At 55.5% G+C, this 18,289-nt stretch overlaps 2 protein-coding genes across 4 annotated transcripts; one reads left to right on the forward strand and one right to left on the reverse strand.

Annotated features, from left to right (window-relative positions):
* Positions 1-295: 295 nt before the first annotated feature.
* Positions 296-5,614, forward strand: RAB9B (RAB9B, member RAS oncogene family). 2 transcript variants are annotated; one of them, XM_057372552.1, is made up of 3 exons: positions 296-523; positions 1,456-1,507; positions 2,350-5,614. In XM_057372552.1, exon 3 carries the CDS (start codon positions 2,390-2,392, stop codon positions 2,993-2,995), a length of 606 nt encoding a protein of 201 aa, XP_057228535.1. In that variant the 5' UTR covers positions 296-523; positions 1,456-1,507; positions 2,350-2,389; the 3' UTR covers positions 2,996-5,614. The 2 variants fall into 2 exon arrangements, with proteins under 2 accessions (XP_057228535.1, XP_057228534.1); XM_057372551.1 differs by lacking the exon at positions 296-523 and having other exon boundaries at positions 571-1,507.
* A 4,242-nt stretch (positions 5,615-9,856) lies between these two features.
* PLP1 (proteolipid protein 1) lies at positions 9,857-16,899 on the reverse strand. 2 transcript variants are annotated; one of them, XM_057372559.1, is made up of 7 exons: positions 16,779-16,899; positions 14,342-14,528; positions 13,623-13,884; positions 12,660-12,828; positions 12,387-12,460; positions 12,229-12,294; positions 9,857-11,846 (listed from the first exon to the last, which is right to left on the reverse strand). In XM_057372559.1, exons 1-7 carry the CDS (start codon positions 16,780-16,782, stop codon positions 11,775-11,777), a joined length of 834 nt encoding a protein of 277 aa, XP_057228542.1. In that variant the 5' UTR covers positions 16,783-16,899; the 3' UTR covers positions 9,857-11,774. The 2 variants fall into 2 exon arrangements, with proteins under 2 accessions (XP_057228542.1, XP_057228540.1); XM_057372557.1 differs by having other exon boundaries at positions 13,728-13,884; positions 16,779-16,829.
* Between the last annotated feature and the right edge of the window lie 1,390 nt (positions 16,900-18,289).

The raw sequence follows: 18,289 nt of genomic DNA on the forward strand, positions 1-18,289 counted from the left end.
CCGCCGCCCCCGGCGTGGGCATCGCGGAGTGGGGACTGGAGAGCCRCCCCTTCACCCCGGCCCCTGCCGAGGGCCCCCTCGCGGGTGCCGCTCCTCGGCCGCGGGCACCTCCCTGGTCGCTCCCGTGGGGCCGGAGGGGACCCGCCGGAGGGTCTCGCCTCCGCCGAGCCGGGGCCGGGGGAGCGGRGGGAAGTCGGGCCCGGCTCGCCCTCCCCGCTGTTGGTACCTGCACACAGGTACCTGCGAGAGCGGCTCGGCCCTGCTGCAGTGGGGTTCAGCCGCCGGAATTGCTCCCAGCGGCGCCAGCGATGTCACGGCTGTGTCACGGCTGCTAGCAGCGTGCTGACCTGCAGGCTCTGGGGCAACCTGACATAACCTATTGGTCATTTTTAAAACGAGTCACTTGCTAACAGACCATTTCTAAACAGAAACTCTGCTCGGGGCTGATGGCCTGTGCCAGGAGGGTCTTTGGTGACAGCGGCTGTCTTAAACATCCCTCAGCAAGGCTTGGAAAAGGAACAGGGTGTTGAACAGCTCATCTGCTAAAGGGGCAGGGGGGAGTTCCTCTATGCCATCGGCSATGGGGAACTGTGCTACAGTTCCTGTTTGTTTCTTGTGATATTTGCATTTTGGTCTTTGCTTTAGAACTACTGGGTCACACGCTGCTCCTCAAATAGCCCATCAGGTTAGCTCAGCTGTGCTTCCTTTGAGGTGTTTCGGTGCAGGGAAGTGAAATTTGTGAGCTTTTTGTGCAGAAAGTGCCGAAACTCAATTAAAGCTGAAGTTTCTGCTTTTGGCTTTGTGTTAAGCACTGTTTGAAAGAGCTGCAAAAAGAGCAGAATCAAGGTTGAATAGGGACCCCCGAGATTAATGAAGAAAGCAGGGTTTGGCCTGGAAGGAGTAGGAGTGCTGATCTGAGCAGTGCCACACAGTCCTCCTTCAATGGGTTGGAGGTGTCATCACTAAGCAGCACTACTCATCCACACCCTTCCCAGGAATGTTGGTAACAGGTGTAAGCAAGCTCTGTCTCTTTTCCTACCAGGCTCTTGTCAGCTGGTTGATACTCCTRGTTAGCAGATTCAGGTACATGTTCAATCCTCAAATTAGATTCCAGAGTGTGTGAGTAGGCAGGGCAAGCAGATCATAGTTATTGTCATTCCCTGGACTAAGGGGAGACAGAGGGTGCACAGCCTGTGCACTCATGTCAGAGCTTCTTCAATTTGTTCCATTCTTATTTGGCTCTGCCCTGGCCAGAAATGGGCTGTGTTCCATTTCACTCAGGGCAAGGGAAACTCCTCAGTGTTTTGCTTTTGCTGTTTTACTCCAGCCATCAGTACTCCAGCCATGCAGCTTCCTAGAGCTCTGCTGTTGTTCTTCCACCCTGCATCAGTATCACAAATTTAAAGACAACGTGAGCAGCTCTGGCAGCCCTGATGACTGATGTTTGTTTTTTAGTGACTGTTGCACTGGAGGAAGGTGTTCCCTGGACAGCCTGGAGACAACGCAGGTACAGTACAACAGCCAAACAAATCCTTGTTCCATGTCAGGCCTTYACGTTTGCCTGCAGAGTGTCCCTGGGAGGGGGAGGATGCATTGGCACTTGGCCTTGAGGATGCTGACTGAGGAACCTGCCGTGTCTGGGTTGTGGGAATGTGAGCTTGCTGCCGAGCCCGAGCAAACTGGGCTGTGACAGGCGTTGCCAGCAAAGAGCAGCTGGTCCCTGTGCCTGGGAAACCCCTTCCGAGCCGTGGAGATCACGCGCAGCTCCGCTGGCAAGGTGAGTCAGCATCCTCAGGGTGATTAAGAACTGGCTTGAMAAATGACTTGTATTGATATTAGACCTGCGCATCTGTTACATCCTTCCAGTGGAGCAAGTCAGAGAGGAGAAATTACTCAGCTGGAGATGGTACAGTGGAAAGGAAGGCCTGGTGATTTTGCTATTTCTGTGATAGCCTGAGGATGGAGGCCTGGAGAGATACTTAAGTAATGATGATGTGTTTGGAAAAAGTGGACAAGCTTTCTGATACAGAGTTTTCAGAAAAAGTGATGTAGTTTATCCTGAAGTCTCAACAGTTATTTTCACCTTGCACTTACAGGGGTGACCTGCTGCATCCATTTTGGACCTGCTGGAGGACTTGAGTGCCAGAAAGCYTGTCTAGTTTCCAGCTTTAATCTCTCTAATAAGATAGAGTAGGATAATAAGATCTCTCTGAAAAGAGAGATCACCTCCTGTATACAAAACTTGTTTAGAAATGGGGATGGAAATACCATATTCTGTTCATCCGTGTGTGTCTTTCTGCAGTACCCACAAGTCAAATGGGTATTTTGTGCTATTTCTGAACCCTGCAGATTGCCTTGCCTTGATACCCTGCCCCTCCGTCCTGCTGCAATGAGTGGGAAGTCCTTGCTCCTAAAGGTCATTCTCCTTGGAGATGGTGGAGTTGGGAAGAGCTCCCTCATGAATCGGTACGTCACCAACAAGTTTGACTCTCAGGCATTCCACACAATTGGGGTGGAGTTCTTGAACCGGGACCTGGAGGTGGACGGGCGTTTTGTAACCCTCCAGATTTGGGACACTGCAGGACAGGAGAGGTTCAAGAGCCTGCGGACGCCCTTTTACCGGGGAGCAGACTGCTGCCTACTGACCTTCAGCGTGGATGACCGGCAGAGCTTTGAGAACCTCAGTAACTGGCAGAAGGAGTTTATCTATTACGCTGATGTGAAGGACCCTGAACACTTCCCATTTGTAGTCCTGGGCAACAAGATAGACAAACTGGAGAGACAGGTGAGCCCAGAGGAGGCCCAGACCTGGTGCATGGAAAACGGTAACTATCCRTACCTGGAGACTAGTGCCAAGGATGACACCAATGTGACAGTGGCCTTTGAGGARGCCGTGCGACAGGTGCTGGCGGTGGAGGAGCAGCTGGAGCACTGCATGCTGGGCCACACCATTGACCTGCAGTCCAACTCCAAATCAGGGTCTTCCTGTTGCTGAGAGTGGCTGCTGCTTCGGGAACACYGCTCGAGCTAGAGGCTGGATCGGAACACACCTGGGCAGCCCTGGGGCACTCTGAGGAGAGTGCCACAAGGACAAGAGGTGGTGTGCTCACTGGGGAGCTGCAGCCTCACCATCTGAATCCTGCCTGGAATTTTCAGGCACAGAGCATGTATCTGCAGGAGGGAGCTGTTAACAGAGCATGTGAGCGTAGTCTTGCTTCCATCTCTGCCTGTTCTAGCAGGAGTTTAAAGGGCTGGGTTAAAGTCCTTTAAATTCGCAAAAGACAATAGGAATCTGTTCTGTACCAAGAACTGTCTGCAGAGCAAAGCTGAGAGCACCCTAGACACTGAAGTATTTCAGTCCTGAACTAAAAAGAAATACTAGACCCACTCATGACCATACTGCCAAAGGAAATCCCACTCAGCATATTGAACAAAACCTGTCATAAAGACTGGCCCRTGTGACTGTGAGAAAGCCAAGTACTGGAGTGGCTGGGATGTGTGTATCTGTTGTTTCAGAATAAGTGCATTGTGTCCTGAGACTGAATTGTGATGAGGATCGTTAGAGCTCTGACCTGAAGCAACATATGAAGGAGAGACTGGCCTGTGTTTGAATGTGACAGCATTGTTTCTCCATAGCTGCCTATTTCTGGTCTGTTTTTCCTCACCTCTAACTTTGTCTTGTGTGAGTGTTATTTTTTGGAGAGACTGTCTGCTTGTTGTTTAATATATGTTTCCTTGTCTCTTRTGGAGGCTCAGCCTTGAATCCCTGGGTGAAAAACACCAATGTGGACGCTCGCTGGGTCATGTCGAAGGGTTACTCAGGAGATCTGGAGTGTGAAACTTCAGCTGGTTTCTGTCACAAGTAATCACTGTGTTCAGGTGATGTGCTCTAGAAGACCAGATGGCAGGTGGGTGGGCTGTCTGCTAGGYGTGCAGGTGGCTGGGGGATTCTGCGTGGTCAGGCGTTAAACCCACTTGCTGTCTGGCACCAGTGACCACTGTGCCTCATTAGCTGACAGATCCGTGTCTTTGGTTGCTGTAGCATGAATGTTCCCAGCATGGAATCACTCACTTGTATCAGGCACAGTGCTGCTGAGTACAGTTAACCCATGCCATCGTCCTGACCCTTTATCCCTCATGGGAAATTCAGGATGTTTTATCTGTGAGAGGCTGGTCAACTCTGCTCAGTTAACTAACTGCTGTGTTCAGTCCAGTGGGCAGAGAGCTGCACTGGTCCCACCTCTTTTCAAGGTGGGGATGGGGGCCCAAGGAATGTTCTAGAAGGGATGCCAGGCTTTGCTCCCATCCACTGCCCCCTGCTAGGTGTTAGTACCAAGCTGTCTGTGTAGCAGAGATGAGCTTTCTGACTGCTGTCCTTACCATTCAAACCTCGTGCCCTGCAACCTTCTGTGCAAGCGTTTGGCCAAAGCTGTGACTGCCCACAGGCACGTAGGAGCCTGCCCCAAGCACGTACCCACTGGCTGCTGGCTGTGATTCCCATCAGCTGCTGGATGGTAAATTTTGTAGCTCAAATCAAGTAATTTCCCTTAAACTATGCTTTAGAGCCAAGACAGTCTCTGCCCTGTGCTGGCAGCTTGTCCCTATCATGGTATAGTCTCTTAGCATGCAGAGCATGAACATGCCCCCATTCCCTCTGGGGTAACCCAGGGAGATCTTGCCCTTCTCTTTAGGGCAGCCATGTGTGGAAGGGACTGGAATATTAAGGCTTTAGGGGAATCTGATTTCTAAACAATTGTATTCACGGGGAGTGAATGCTATCTGGCAGCTGTTGCAGTCTCTGGAAAAAGAGCTCCCTTAAGGAGAAGGTTCTGTCTCTGTAGGTGCAAGAGATTTTTATAGGATGTTTTTGTTACTATTTATTTACCTATATCTGACCTCCTGAGGCCTCCATATTTTTCTCCATTAACACTGGTTGATACTTCATTCAAGATCCCAGACTCTGTGACCTGTGGTTCCAGTTTCATTCCCTGGAGCTGGTTTGCACAGGGGCTCGGGGTCGCAATAGATTCAAGCCCTCATGTGCTGGCCAGCCCTGCTAGGGGAACTGCTGAGGGAGCTCACTGCAGGTGAAACTGCCACTTCCCCATGAATCTCCTGGGATCTGTGTGAGTACTGGCTCCTCCTATGGAAGAGGGCAGAGATTCAGCAAGCCAGACTGCAGGAGGCACACGTGCAGCTCTGTTTACAGCACCCTGTGTATGTCAATGGTGGTAGCTAAARCTCAAGAGCCTTGTGCACGTGTTACACAGCACCTTTTATTTCTAACAGACACTGGATCATTGACTTTTGTTATATTAAAACCCCCTATTACATTAGGCTTATGTGTTTTTTTAAAAAAAAAAAAGTTATAGTATAATATATTGTTTAATTTATTTTAAATGAAACGCACAATTCCCAAAGGAGCCAGGATTTTGAMCTCTGTTGCAAGTTTGGTGCCAACAGCCATCCCTTCTCTGTGTCCACTCGTGCTGCTGCGGTTGTTGCTATTGCTACAGAACTGGAATTGTAAAACCAGGATTCTACCTTTATTTAAGCAAATAAAACATGGATGTATTCAAGTGAATTCAGAAAGTGGCTGCCTTCTTGGCTGTTCAAGTCAGTTTCTGTTCWTCTGAGAACTGTTTAGTTACAGCATCTGGCAGAGAAGTCACAAAGGAATCAGAGGGTCAGTTATTCCTGTGTACCTACCTGGATCAGGAGCTGAAAGAACAGAGCTCAATASCTGAATCCAGTTTTGTCTTTTTTAAGAGCGTATCAAAAACGTTTCATAACAGAAATCTTCCACATTGCTTCCTTCTGTCACTACATCTTAAATTCTCAGCCTGGGCTCTCAGCAGTGAGTCCGGTACCTTCTTGTGAATTCTTCCGGTGATCTTGGATCTGGTTCCTCAGGCTCCAAGGGGGTTGTAACCAGGCACGATTTCCATAGGATACTGAGAAGGAAATCAGCATATGGGGACTGTTGTGTTTTGCTGTTCTGCCAGGATGGCTGCTTATTTGGGAGGCTTTCTCTGTGTTTGCASAGCCTATGCCTGCTGTTTCTTTTGGCAGAACTTTTTAGTTTGTTTTCCTCCCAGGTCTGCTTGCCTTATCCATGATTCCAGGAGGCAGTGTAGGGTTCAAAGTCCTTGGAAACCATGGATTTCGAATGTGGGCTGGAGTATCTGGGGACCTCCAGCATCTTGTTTCAGCCATTTCAAAAGGCAGCTGAAAGCACAGTTGCAAAATGACCCTGGTGGGAGATGGCTCTGGCCTGGGAGCATTGTGGGGTGTGGGTGAGGCTGCCTCTCATCAGTGAGGTCTGTTTGAAAGCACCAGCACTGCTGAATCCCCTTGTGTGAGGTGTTTGTTGGGAAGCGCAGGCAGAGRCAGGAGCCATAGTGAGGGTATTCCCTCATTCCCCACTTTCTCGCTGTGAGCTGTGGCAGAGGGCTCAGTGAGTTTTCTCATGGGTTGAGTTGAGGATGGAGGGCAAAGGAGTATTTCCATAGGAAAGCAAAGAGCTGCTTCTGTGGGGAACAGATGCTGTAGCTTATCCCAGTGTGTTTGCAGAGGAGGAGGAGGGGTGAGGAAGCTCCTGATCCAATTCATCATCTCTCCCGCAGCCCTCTTGAGGATTCTGCTGCTCTGGGCCAGGTGGTATCCCTGCAAGGCCATGCAGCTGCTTGGTGGGTTGAGGAAACTGAATTCTCCTCAAGAGCCACTCACTGAGGAGCCCCAGTGGCTGGCTGCACATGCCCTGGGGCTGCTCTACATAACCAGGGATGTTCCCTGAGTGCAGCTCCTCCTCATGCCTGGGGCTGCTCTGCAAAGCAATGAACTGTGAGGAGATTCATGGGAACACAATCTCTGGGTACAGCATATTCTCRTGTGTGCTTGAGGATGAGCAGAAAGAATGAAGAGTTCAAAATGCCCTTTTAGGAGCCTCTGAACCCCACACCAGGCTCCAATTCCCAACAGGGGATTGGGGCAGCCCTGATGCTGGGACACTCATGCTCTGCTCTGGACTGAGGAGCACTCCCCACTGCCCAGGTGGGAAATGGTGGCAGCTCCCTCAGTGGTGATTTGAAGGCCTCAGGTGAGTCAGAGCCCCTTGACAGGGAGATAGGGCTAATCTGTGAAATGGTGGATTTCCAGCTGAGGTGACTGCTTGTGCAAAAGTAGAGMTATCCCTCAGCCCCAGTGCTTGCATGGCTGGTGCAGCAGCTCTTTTGGCTTYCTGGGATTCTCTGGGGGCTGATGCACACGGTCACATGCAGATACAAGACTCATGGCACAGGTTGCTTGGAGAAGTTGTGGATGCCACATCCCTGAAAGTGTCCAAGTCCAGGCTGGATGGAGCTCTGAGCAACCTGGTCTAGTGGAAGGTGTCCCTGCCCATGGCCTGGGGTTGAAAACTGGATGATTGTTAAGGTCTGTTTGAACCCAGGCCATTCTATGATTCTGTGACTTTTTATTGACTTACTTATTCCCTCCTCATCTTCAGACYTCTCCCAGGCAGAGCTGGACAGTGYRGAGGAAGAGAAAGCAGYTGGATAGCYGAGTGGTGGCAGGTGAGGACTTCCCCAGGGCAGGTAGGTGCCAGTACCATGCCACAGCCCTGGCAGGAAAGGCTGCTTGCCGAGCACGGTTTATCCAAAACAAAGCCCTGTAGCCACTGGGAAGAAAACTGCCCTAGCTGAAACCAGCACATCATCATCCTACGTAGCCTTTCCAGGGCTGAGCCCGAATCCGTGCTACGAGAAGTGAGCTATTGGTGATGTTTGTGGRCTCTCTGTGGTCCGAAGGCTCAGGGGAGGGGTCTCCGGGGAGCACGGTCAGCCGGGGCCGGGCAGGAGCCAGGCAGGGGAGCCGGGGCTCATCTCCGCCTTGCCTCGCTGCCCGAGCAGCCGCCGCTGCGTCCGATGGCCGCGGGGAGGAGCCGCAGGACCGGAGATGCGCACCCGGGGACTCGGGGATGCGGAGGCGGCCGGGARCAGCATCAGCCCGGCGGCCCTTTGCCATTGGGGGCCGCCTGAGCGGAGGGATGGAGACCCCTGGTCATCACCAACACCCCTGGGTGCCGCCATGCCCTGCTCTCTCTTTTACCCTCCCCAGACAGGGCCGTCTCCTGGGGTGGCAGGGCACAGGACGGAGGGACGAGAGTCACCTTGCCTTCTTTGCAGCAAGGCAGCCCATGGGACCTGCTCCAGGGTCCCTTTCTCTGGTCCAGCCTTTGTGGGAGGAAAGTGCAGCCACATTTTCAGCTGCTAGACAAAGGAAAATGTGATTGCACTGGCTCCCCTCCTGGAGGCTCTCGTGATGGGGCAGTTTACAGAGATGTGGTTTGGTGTGAGGCAGAGCTTATTCCCTGTCCTTTCTCAGCCAGCTCCTAGAGGGCACTGAGTGCCCAGGAAAGGAGSTGTGAGGGCAGGTCCCATGTCCCCAGATGGGGTGATAGCAGGACGTGGCCAAGGGCACACCTGATGAGGCTGCATGTGGCTACACGTGTCCTCTGGCCCTAGGATGGTCCAGCACCGCTCGCTGCTCTCACACACCACCTCGCACTTGCTGTCCCCAGCCCTCACCCGGGCCGGGGGGGCACCAGTCTCTGCCAGGGGAAAGAGATGGTGTTTTGTTCCCCAGCTCGCTCTRCCCAGCGGCTGATTGTGCACACACAGAGCCCTTTCAACGTGGGGAGAGGAGGGTGATGGCATCTGGGAACGCAGGGAACAAAGGGCCCCATTGATGCTKGCTGCAGCCCCATGGGTTTCTGTCAGCCAGGGCAAGGCTGAGCTGTGCCACTGAGCTGGGGCAGCAGCAATGCATGAGCTAAACCTCCCCGGGCCAGGCTGCAYGGGAAACTTTGCTGCCTGTTTGGAGGGACCTGAAACCAGGGAAGAGAGAGGGGAGTGGGATTTGGGCTAGAGTCACATTTAGGAAGTGCAGTGAAGGTCTCACCCAGCCATTCCTGGGCATGTGGCTGTTTCTGAAATCTCTTTTTGGACAGACTTGCTGCAARCAGCAGTCCTGGGGTCTGATGTGGGGCTGGGAGCATCCCTTTGTGGCCTCACTCCCTGGAGCTCCCTGAGCACAGCTCCTGGGGAGAATTTCCAAGAAAAGCAACATTTGAATCAATATTTGTTGAGCAGTTGCTGTAGAAAGATGCTTCTAAGAGTTTCTCGGACAGAAAAGGCGGCAGCCAATGCCCTCCCATGCACCAGCACYGTGCACACTGCTAACAATCCTGCAGCAAATGGCATGTGGCCACCACAGAGCCAGAGACAGGACATGTAGTGCTCTGAGACAATCCAGTCTGTCCTCCTGCTTAAACAGGAGCATCCTATTCCACACAGAGCTCTCTGCAAGTGAGAGAATCACTCACCCTGTATGGCTSTGGACATGTTCATCCCACACGTGCTGCCTAGTGGAGGCCAGCCAGCTTGGCTGGAGCTGTCCTGTTAGATTTGTTAGTTTTGTTGTGGTTGTGCTGTGGCTGCCACATGAGCAGACASAGGCTGTCACCACGTGGGCTGAGTGTTAAAGGGCAGCAGCACCACCAAACACAGCTGCTACAAGACCCTGGCTTTCCTCAGGGTGGCTGGAGGAGAARCAGAGGTTTTAAGGGCCCCCCAGCTGGGAACAATGCTTCTGAAGTTAGTTATGAATCTYGTGGCTGGAGTGGGCAGAGTCCTGCAGGGGCTGCTGGCCCACACATGGGACAGCAAGTGCTGCTCCCCTGAGACCTTCTCCTCCCCTTCCCTGTTTTTTTGTTGTTTTTTTTTTTAAATCTGGAGTGGGGTGGGGGGGTTAGGAAAGCCAGCACAACAAATGGACAGGCAGACGTACATCTTGTTCAGAATGTTCTTAATTTTAATGTATTTTCTTTAATTTTTATAAAATACACCTTGTAAGATAAGTCTAAAAACTTGCTCCTTTTTATTGCTGGTTAAAAAGTTGAAATTCTAGATCAGAAATGAAGGAAACACTTTCAGTTGATTAACTCTTTTTGCGTGTGTGTGTGTGTGTGTGCGCGTGTGTGGGATCTGGGGACAAGGGTGGGAAGGAGGACCTGGTTATTTTTTGTTAAATGGATACCAAAAAAAACCCCAGAAAACCCCCAAGAGAGATAGCACTGATGTGAATTTCCAGATCTTGACTGGTTCCTCCCCACCCTGCCACCCCTCCTGGCATCTCCCCCCTCCCCATCCCGTGTGCGTTGGTAGCCTGGCCAACCTATTTCAGCATTCCCGGCGGCAAGGATCCTTCAAATGCACTGCTCAGCAGATCTRCCTCCTTATCCTTGCCCCTGCTGAAACCAGCACTTCAAAATATATATATAACAATAGTACAGACACMAAAAAAAATTAAAAGAAATCCATGCAAGATGAAGCTACAGTCTGCCACTGAAAGTAGTTTCTCCAATAAATAAACACAAAGATTAGCATTAAGGAGAGAGGCAGAGGAGAGCAAAACAAATCACTGGCTGTCGGGGAGGACTGGAAACAGCACTTCTGCAGGTCTGGCTGGACCCATGCTTACCCAGCCAGAGGGTTTTCCTCCAGCTGGAGAACAGTCATGGAGGAGAGGTCTCCACCCAACCCCTTGCCCCCCTACCCCTTTCCATGGGAAAAGACCGGCACCAGAAAGGATCTGGATTGCAGAGATGGGCTGTGTTTGCACCCTGTGACCCCCAAACCGCCACCTTTCCTTCCCTTCCCTCCTCAATTCCTTCATGGGTTTCACCTGGAAGCGAGATGCTGCCAGTCCCTCCCACCCTGGCAGACACAAGACAGTTGTCCTGACTTGCAGGAAGAAAAGTGAGGGGCTGAGGGGGTCAGAACGAGGGGCAGTTACATTGACACGGGTGAGAAGCGAGCCGAGCTCTCCGGCGCAGTGGTGGTTAGAGAAGCAGACGTCACCCCAGAGAAGAGCACCATTGTGAAGGGCACTGGCAGGGCAGGCGAAGGCACGCGGTCCCGAGGGTTATCCCTGCCTAGGGAGGGATGGCTCTGGCTTTACACTCCCAGGGCTTGGTGCAGAGATGTCCCCTCCTCAGTCAAACCTATTTGCTGCCTCTCTGCTGCCTGGAAGGTAAAGCCAAGAGTCCCCCTTGTCTACAGAGACACCAAACTCCTTTAGGCTTTAATAGGGGCAGCTGGGTTAGGGCTTTATCGGCATTGGGGTCAGCACTCTCTTCTCCACACTGGGAAGATCCTTGCCCTGAGCTCCCTTTGCCTTTGCTGCAGCAGGCGATTTAGGTTAAAATCATCTTTCTCTGCTAAGGGAAAAAAATCCTTCTCTTATTCTCCATCCATGGGTGGTGACAGCAGACAGCTCCAGGAGAGTCTATAGCAATGGTACCAGGACTGGGATAACTTCCTTTTCTCTCTAGGTAGCCTCTTGCTACYCACGGAGCAACCTACATGGATTTCTTCCTCCCAGGAGCTTGAAGGCCTTTGCTCATCCCTAGGTGACATTGGGACACTGGAATAGGTCCCTCCTCTTCTCTGGCTGGTTTTGATGGGCTTGGCTCTAGAGCGAACCGATTACGGATGAGCGACGAGAGAAAAGTGCATGAAGAGGTGTCCATTGGTGGGAAGCTCTCCTTCCTGGTCACGCTCAGCACAATGGATGCGAGGGACGAAGAGGAGGGGAGTCATCAGCGAAGGCAGAGTTAACGCAGGAGACCTGGTGTCRGGTGGCTGCAGTGTTAAGGCCTCGGGGTTAGACAAAAGAAGGGTGTTTGGTCTGGCTGGGCTCCGCCGCGCGGGCTAGAACTTGGTGCCTCGGCCCATCAGCCTGAGGACTGCAAAGTTGTAGGTGGCGGCGATGATGAAGGTGACCTGTGGGTGGGAAGAGAGTGAGCGAGGGGRCACCCCCAGCCCCAAACCCCAACAAAGCAGTGCCCTGCAGAGCCCCACGGCCCCACTGTGCCATCGGGACACCGCAGTGTGGCTGGTGTAAAGCAAGAGGAGAGCTGGGGAAAGGCAGGGACTCGGTGCCTTGGCACCAGGACCTCTCCCTGGTGGTCTGCTAAAGCCTCTCCAGATCCCCTCCTGCAGCCACCTCTACCTTACGGCCTGGATTCACCATCTGCACTTACGTGCCAGAAAATGACACGAGCACAGGCTCTGTCCCATCCATGCCCACCACCTTCGCTGTCCTTTTCCCCCACATCTTTGCCAGGCGGAGAAGAACGGCTGGGCAGGGGGAGCACTGACTCACCAGTGAGACCAGCGTGGCAGCTGCCCCCACAAAGGCTGCGATGAAGAGGTGGAAAGTCATCTGGAACTGCAAGGGAAGAGGGGGAATGAGCTCCCAGTGAGCCAGTGCCAAKGTGACCCACTGAAAGGAGCACATGTGGGGTGGCAGAAGGTGCTTACCTCACTGGTCTTGCAGATGGAGAGCAGGTTGGAGCCACAGACCTTGCCAGGGAAAGCGTTCCAGGGCAGGACACCTGTGGAGGAGATGTGGGAGCCAGGTGAGCTGGGTGTGGCTGACAGCTTCCTGCAGCTGTGTGTGGCACACCCCYCAGCATTTTGGGGCTCTTCAGAACTTGTCTTGATTTATCCCAGCCTAATGTGCCTGGGCCCTGCCCTCCATTCCCTCTCTCCTGCCCCAAGCCCTGGCTCCTGGGAGGTGAAGCTGGCACTCACCATACATCCTGGCATCCGCACACAGGGTGCCAATGCTGGCCGAGGTCTTGGTGGGGTTGCCAATGGACTGGCAGGTGGTCCAAGTGTTAAAATAGATGTAGACAGGCACTGCAGAGCAGGCGAACACCAGGAGCCAGATGATGGTCAGGACGTAGGTAATGCCCACAAACTGCAAGGGGCAGGACAGACCGGGGCAGAGCCGTGGTTACCGAGCGGCCGAGGCCACGGACCGGGGAGCGCGAGGTTCCCCAGGCAGGGGAGGGTGTGGGGCAGGTGGGGACTGTGACGCTGCCTGCACCCAGCTCTGCACCGCCTGCCAGAGCCCGCGTGTCCCCAGGCAGCAGCACAGGGCAGCAGGGGAGCCGGGGGCTCCTGCAGCTCCCAGGGCCAGTCCGGATTCACGGCCGGCTGCGGGCGCATGGGGGTGACCGGCAGCAGCAGGACACTGCCATGTTCAGGGGGGGATAACCGTGCCCACGGCCAWGCAGGGTTTGATCTCTGGTAGGGCAGCTGCAAAAGCTGCCTTGGCGTGTCAGTGTGGCTCTCCTGCCCTCCCTCCACGGTGCCACCCCAACCAGCCCCCGAGGGAACCACAGCCRTGCCCCTCTGCGTCCCCAGGCCACAGGATCCCTTTGCTAGCACTCTGTCATGGTTCCCAAGCAGAGCAGAGAGGATGACCCACGGGGTATCGGGTGCCACAGAGCTTTGAGCTGTCGGCACTGCAAGCATGCTTGTGATTCTCCCTGCCAAGGTTTAAACACGAAGCAGTTTTGTTAAATGTGGCCATTTGGGCTGCTTTGGTCCCCAAGGACCATGGCAGGCCTGGGGGAAGGCGGCCAGGCTGCGCTTCCCTTTGGGATATCCCAAAACCCGGACGGCCGCAGTCTCCTGCCCTTTGGCCACTCCGGGCGTGGTGAACCCGCTGGGGCGCGCGCAGGGGTGCCAAACCCCGGTTAAGATCACCTTGTCAGGATGTCCTAGCCACTTTCCCAAACAATGACACACCCGCTGCCACGAGTGAGCTCGCTGGGGGCCTCGCGCTCCCCTCCCTTTCGGGCCCCCAGTTACCGTTGCGCTGAGGCCCTTGCCGAAGATGGTGGTCCTGTAGTCCCCAAAGATTTGCCGGACGGCGCCGGTGGTGTAGAAGCCTTCGGCCAACAGCAGGGATCCATAGAGGAAGAAGAAGGCAGCTGTGCCATAGATGAAGTACTGAAAACCATGGATGCTGTGGARGAGAGGAGTCGGCAGGGATGCTCAGGTGCCAGGGCGGTGCTGGGGATCTCAGTCCTGCATGTGGCAGCCTGGCCACTGCCCCTTTCCCTCCCCACGCTGCCCAAGGGGACCAAAACAGAGAGTGAAGCCACAACAAGAGCAAGCTGAGGCAAAGCTGTGGTGAGCAAGGCTGCCGCCGACCTTCCCACACCCTCCATACCTACTTGGTGCAGAGGTCCAGCTCTACCCAGGACACCTAGCGAGGGTCAGATAAAAACTGGTGTGAAATGAAAACAAGTGGCCACTTGGACCCTGCCATGGAGCCATGGGTAAAGGCAGCTTGGGGTGTCCCTGGTGCCTGAGTGAGGGCTGGGCCCTGGCCAGCCCAGATGGACACCTCAGGCTGGCAGAGAAGGATGAAGCTGTAAGGGGCTGTGGCGCGAGGGGGATGCGCTGCAGCAGGTACTTACACATCGATGAGAAACTCATAGTCCTGGTAGTTTTTGGAGAARTAGGTCTCGATGAGCTGCTCAGTGCCTGTGAGGGCTTCGTGCCCACAGCCACAAAACAGTGCTACCCCAAAGAAGCACAGGCCAGTGGCAACCAGGGAGGCAAAGGGTGCCCCGATGAGGCATCTGGCACAGCACTCGAGTAAACCTATGGAGAAAAGAGGTGAGGTGGGACACGACTGCCAGGACAAGGATGGCTTGGAGCCTACAGCTCAGAAGCACGAGTGGCAGAAAGGTGCCCGGCAGGAGGAGGGAAACAGGTTGAAGGAAAACCTAGAAATGATCCATTGCAGTGCTGGAGAGCCAAACCCAGCAGRTTCCCTGAGAGCTCTCTAAGCAGCCGCACAGGAGCCCACCCAAGGGTGCCCAGGGAGGGTGGCAGCGTGGGGCTCTGGGGCCGTGAGGAGCTGAGGCAAGCCAGCCATGCTGACCCGTGACAAACAGACGGAAATAGAGCGTGATGTAGCGTAATGCCAGTGGGACCTGGCGAACAAGCTGCTAATGGGCTCCCCACTGCCACCACAGCCCAGCCACGCCAGCTGCCTGCAGCTTTATTGTGCCATCGAAGGTGGAGGGGAACCCAGCACCTCCGCAGAGCAAACSCCAGGGAAGGTCCAGCAACGTGGCCCTGTTTGGCACGGCACAGTAGGAGCCAGCACACACCCCGAACACCTCGGGCTTCCAGGTGGCACCTTGAGCTGCCCTTGTCCTCTCATCTGGCACCCCGCAGCAGCCCCTTTATGCAGGCAGATGTGCTTACAGGACAGAGCCGTGTTAGTTCCGCAAATGACAGCACTTGTGTAATAGGTTTGGTCCTCCAGGACCTGTGTGTGGGCAGGGAAAGCGAGGACACGCCAGTGTGCTGCCTGGAGTGCCTAAATGCTGGATTTTTCCAGCAGAGAGGCCATGGGCACCTGCTCCGTCTGCACGTCGGGGCTSTGGCGTGCAGGAGTGCTGGCTCAGTTTCCCGGAGGGCTGGCTTTGCAGGTCTGGCCAGCTGCTCTCCTGCCTGCTTTGGGGACAGGCAGCCAGGTGGGCTTGCACCAGCAGCACCTGGCTCCGGCTAAGCTGGGACAAGCTGCTGCCCTGGCTGTGAAACACGGTGCACAGGGAAGCCGCTCCCCTTCCCCAAGACACGGGCTCTGGCTCCCCACTGCCCAGGGCACATCGCACCGGGCACAGTGTTTCTGCCCTGAATGCCAGAAAGGCACCCACACCAAACCCACGCTCCCTCCAYGAATCCCACAGCGCTTATCTCCTCCCCCAAAGCACAAGAGAGCTCTGGGGTCCTGGCCAGTTGTCCCCTCCCCACTGGGAGCAAGGTTGCGCGGTGGCACCGAGGACAATGGGGGATTGTCCTGGCACTGCCACCCCGGTGGCTGCCCCATGCCAAGAGCAAACAGGGAACAAAGGCAGCGCTATAGGGGAGTGCTGCGACCCCTCCCTCTTGTTTGCCTTGGACGCAGCAGGTCCAGGGCGGGTCTCAAACCTCACTGGGACACACGGGGACARCCCTGTGCACCCAGCAGGGTGCTGGGCCAAACTTGCCTCTGCTGGTTTTATTTTTGGCCACCGGAGAGKTGGCACAGAGGTGCCCACTCGGGGGCAGTGAACGGCTCCATTCCCAGGGGACAGCGAGTCCCGGGATGCAACAGGGCCCGACAGGCTCCCTGCCACAGCCCCTCTGCTTTGAGGAGCCTGAGGAGGGGAGAAGAGGGGAGAAAGAGCCCTTGTACCACACAATCCTGAGCCTTGTACCCAGGCTCCGCCGCTGCCAGGGCCGAACAACGTGCTGCAGGCAGGAGGGGAGGCAGGGGACAGCGGCACAAGGCACCGCTGGGAACAGAGCACCCCCGGGAACAGAGCACCCCCGGGAACAGAGCACCCCTGGGAACAGAGCACCCCCGATATCCCAGGGGGACACTGGTAGGTGTTAGCTCTGCTCTATCAGTAGGTAAACTGAGGCACAAGGCATGCCTCCGTTTTCCCAAGGCTGCTGGCATCCGAGTGACATGAGCTGCCCGCACCTCCCAGCTCCCGCCAGCCCCAGGAGCTCTCATCTCTCCAGCCCATGTGGCGAGGGCTCAGGTGGAACACTGTGGGGATGGCATCTGTCCCCACAGCCAGCACACGAGCACACGGGGATGGAGAACTGCCTTGGCAAAGAAAACGTCATCCGTGCCATGCCAAGGCATCATCCGTGCCATGCCAAGGCATCATCCGTGCCATGCTAAGGCATCCTCCCTCCGCAGCTCCCATGGCTGGCATGGGCACCCCGGGCTCACCGGGACCTCACCTGTGCCAGCGGGAAGTAAGAGTGGGCTCTGCTCCGGGATAAGGTCCCCAGAGAGACCAGCAACATCTCTCSGGGTGGTCCCCACCCTGACCCCATACTCACCCATGGTGCTGGACTTGGTCAACTCTCCTGCCCGCCCKCTCRGCTGCCTCGGTGCTGSGTGCGGAGCGMTGCCCTGCCCGCCGGTCCCACGCTCTGTATTTCCCCCTCTGGGTGCCTGTCCGGCTCTCCAGCAAAGAAAAGGGCTCTCTGAGTGACAGCCACCCCCCTTAAAGGGAGCGGGCCCGCCCTCCCCCGGCCCCCACAGCACCCCTTGGCTGCCAGYTCCTGGGTGCCCGGCGGCTGCCTGGCCAGAGCCGCCCACTGGCCCTGCTCAGGGCTCTTGGGCTCAAAGGCTTGTGCAAAAGTAAAAAAGCAGTCTGGGGGCAGGGGAGTGAGCTGTCCCCCCTCATTGGTGGCTCTGGGGACATCCCCCAGGCCCACTGGGCTGTGTTTGTCCCAGCTGCCCATTGAGGCAGTGTGAGAGACCAGCTCCATGGGACAGCAGTGGAGTCCCCCTGTCACCTCCCTGACCCCCAGCACCTCTCCGTGGGCAATAGGGGTTCCCCATCCCAGGGACCTGCTTTCAACTTTGGGGGCTCCACAATGGAAGATTTCCCCCTTTTGTGGGAACCTTGCATCTGCTTTCCCCAAACCCGTGATSCCATGAGGGAATGGCATTCAGGTGGGGACACTCGTGGGACCCCATGGAACCCCACACTCAGGGCAGTAGCAGGTGGAGCCTGGTCCCTTGGGTGCCCCATGTCCTGTGGGTGYCCCATTTGCCGTGGGTGCCCCTGGTCCCCTGCAGCTGTGGAGCGAGTGCAGGGCTGAGGGAGCCTGCAGAGGGCAACCGGCCCCTTCCCGGCAGGCACAGGGTGGACAAAGCCCTGCTGTGTCCCTCAATGCCCCACTTTGTGCCAGGCAGCGAGGTGGCAGGGCCTGGCTGTCCCTGGGCTYGGGGACACTGGTGGGCTGGGGAGTGTCTTCTGTGACAGCCTAGGACCAGGGTGGGCCACCCTTAGAGGACCCCGRCCCCTTCCCCACCCCCCAAACAGCCACCCCTTGGCTTGCCCATGGGTGGGCTGGGGGGAAACACCACTTGGGCATCTGTGCAAATGTTGCCAGGGCTTTGTGGTATCCAACTGCTCCCCAGTTCATCAGGACACAGCCCCTGGCCCCCCAGCACTGCTCCCTGCCTCAGTTTCCCACTTCAAGGCAGGCAGAGGGGCTGCCTGGTGTCCTCAGCCAGATGTGGGATGGGAAGGGACAGCAGAGCAGGGGGAGCTGCCACCACTGTGGGCAGCATCCGTGGGCAACTCCCTTAGCTCTCAAGGTGGCACCCAGGTGGCCTGGCAGCGATGTCACCTGGCCATGACCRCCTTGGAATGGCCATGGGAAGGTGACAGGCTTGCAACAACCCATTTGGAAATAACCATAACCCCTCCAGTCACTGGAAACCAGCAGGCTTCATCCCAGKGAAGCCCAGAGGCACCCCATGCCACCAGGAGGAAAAAGTATTATGTAAAAAATACCCCATAAATAAAACATATAAAATGCAACATGATAGGAAA

This window comes from Malurus melanocephalus, unplaced genomic scaffold, assembly GCF_030028575.1.
Source record: "Malurus melanocephalus ecotype Western Australia unplaced genomic scaffold, MMel_1.1 scaffold_174, whole genome shotgun sequence".
Lineage (NCBI taxonomy): Eukaryota > Metazoa > Chordata > Aves > Passeriformes > Maluridae > Malurus > Malurus melanocephalus.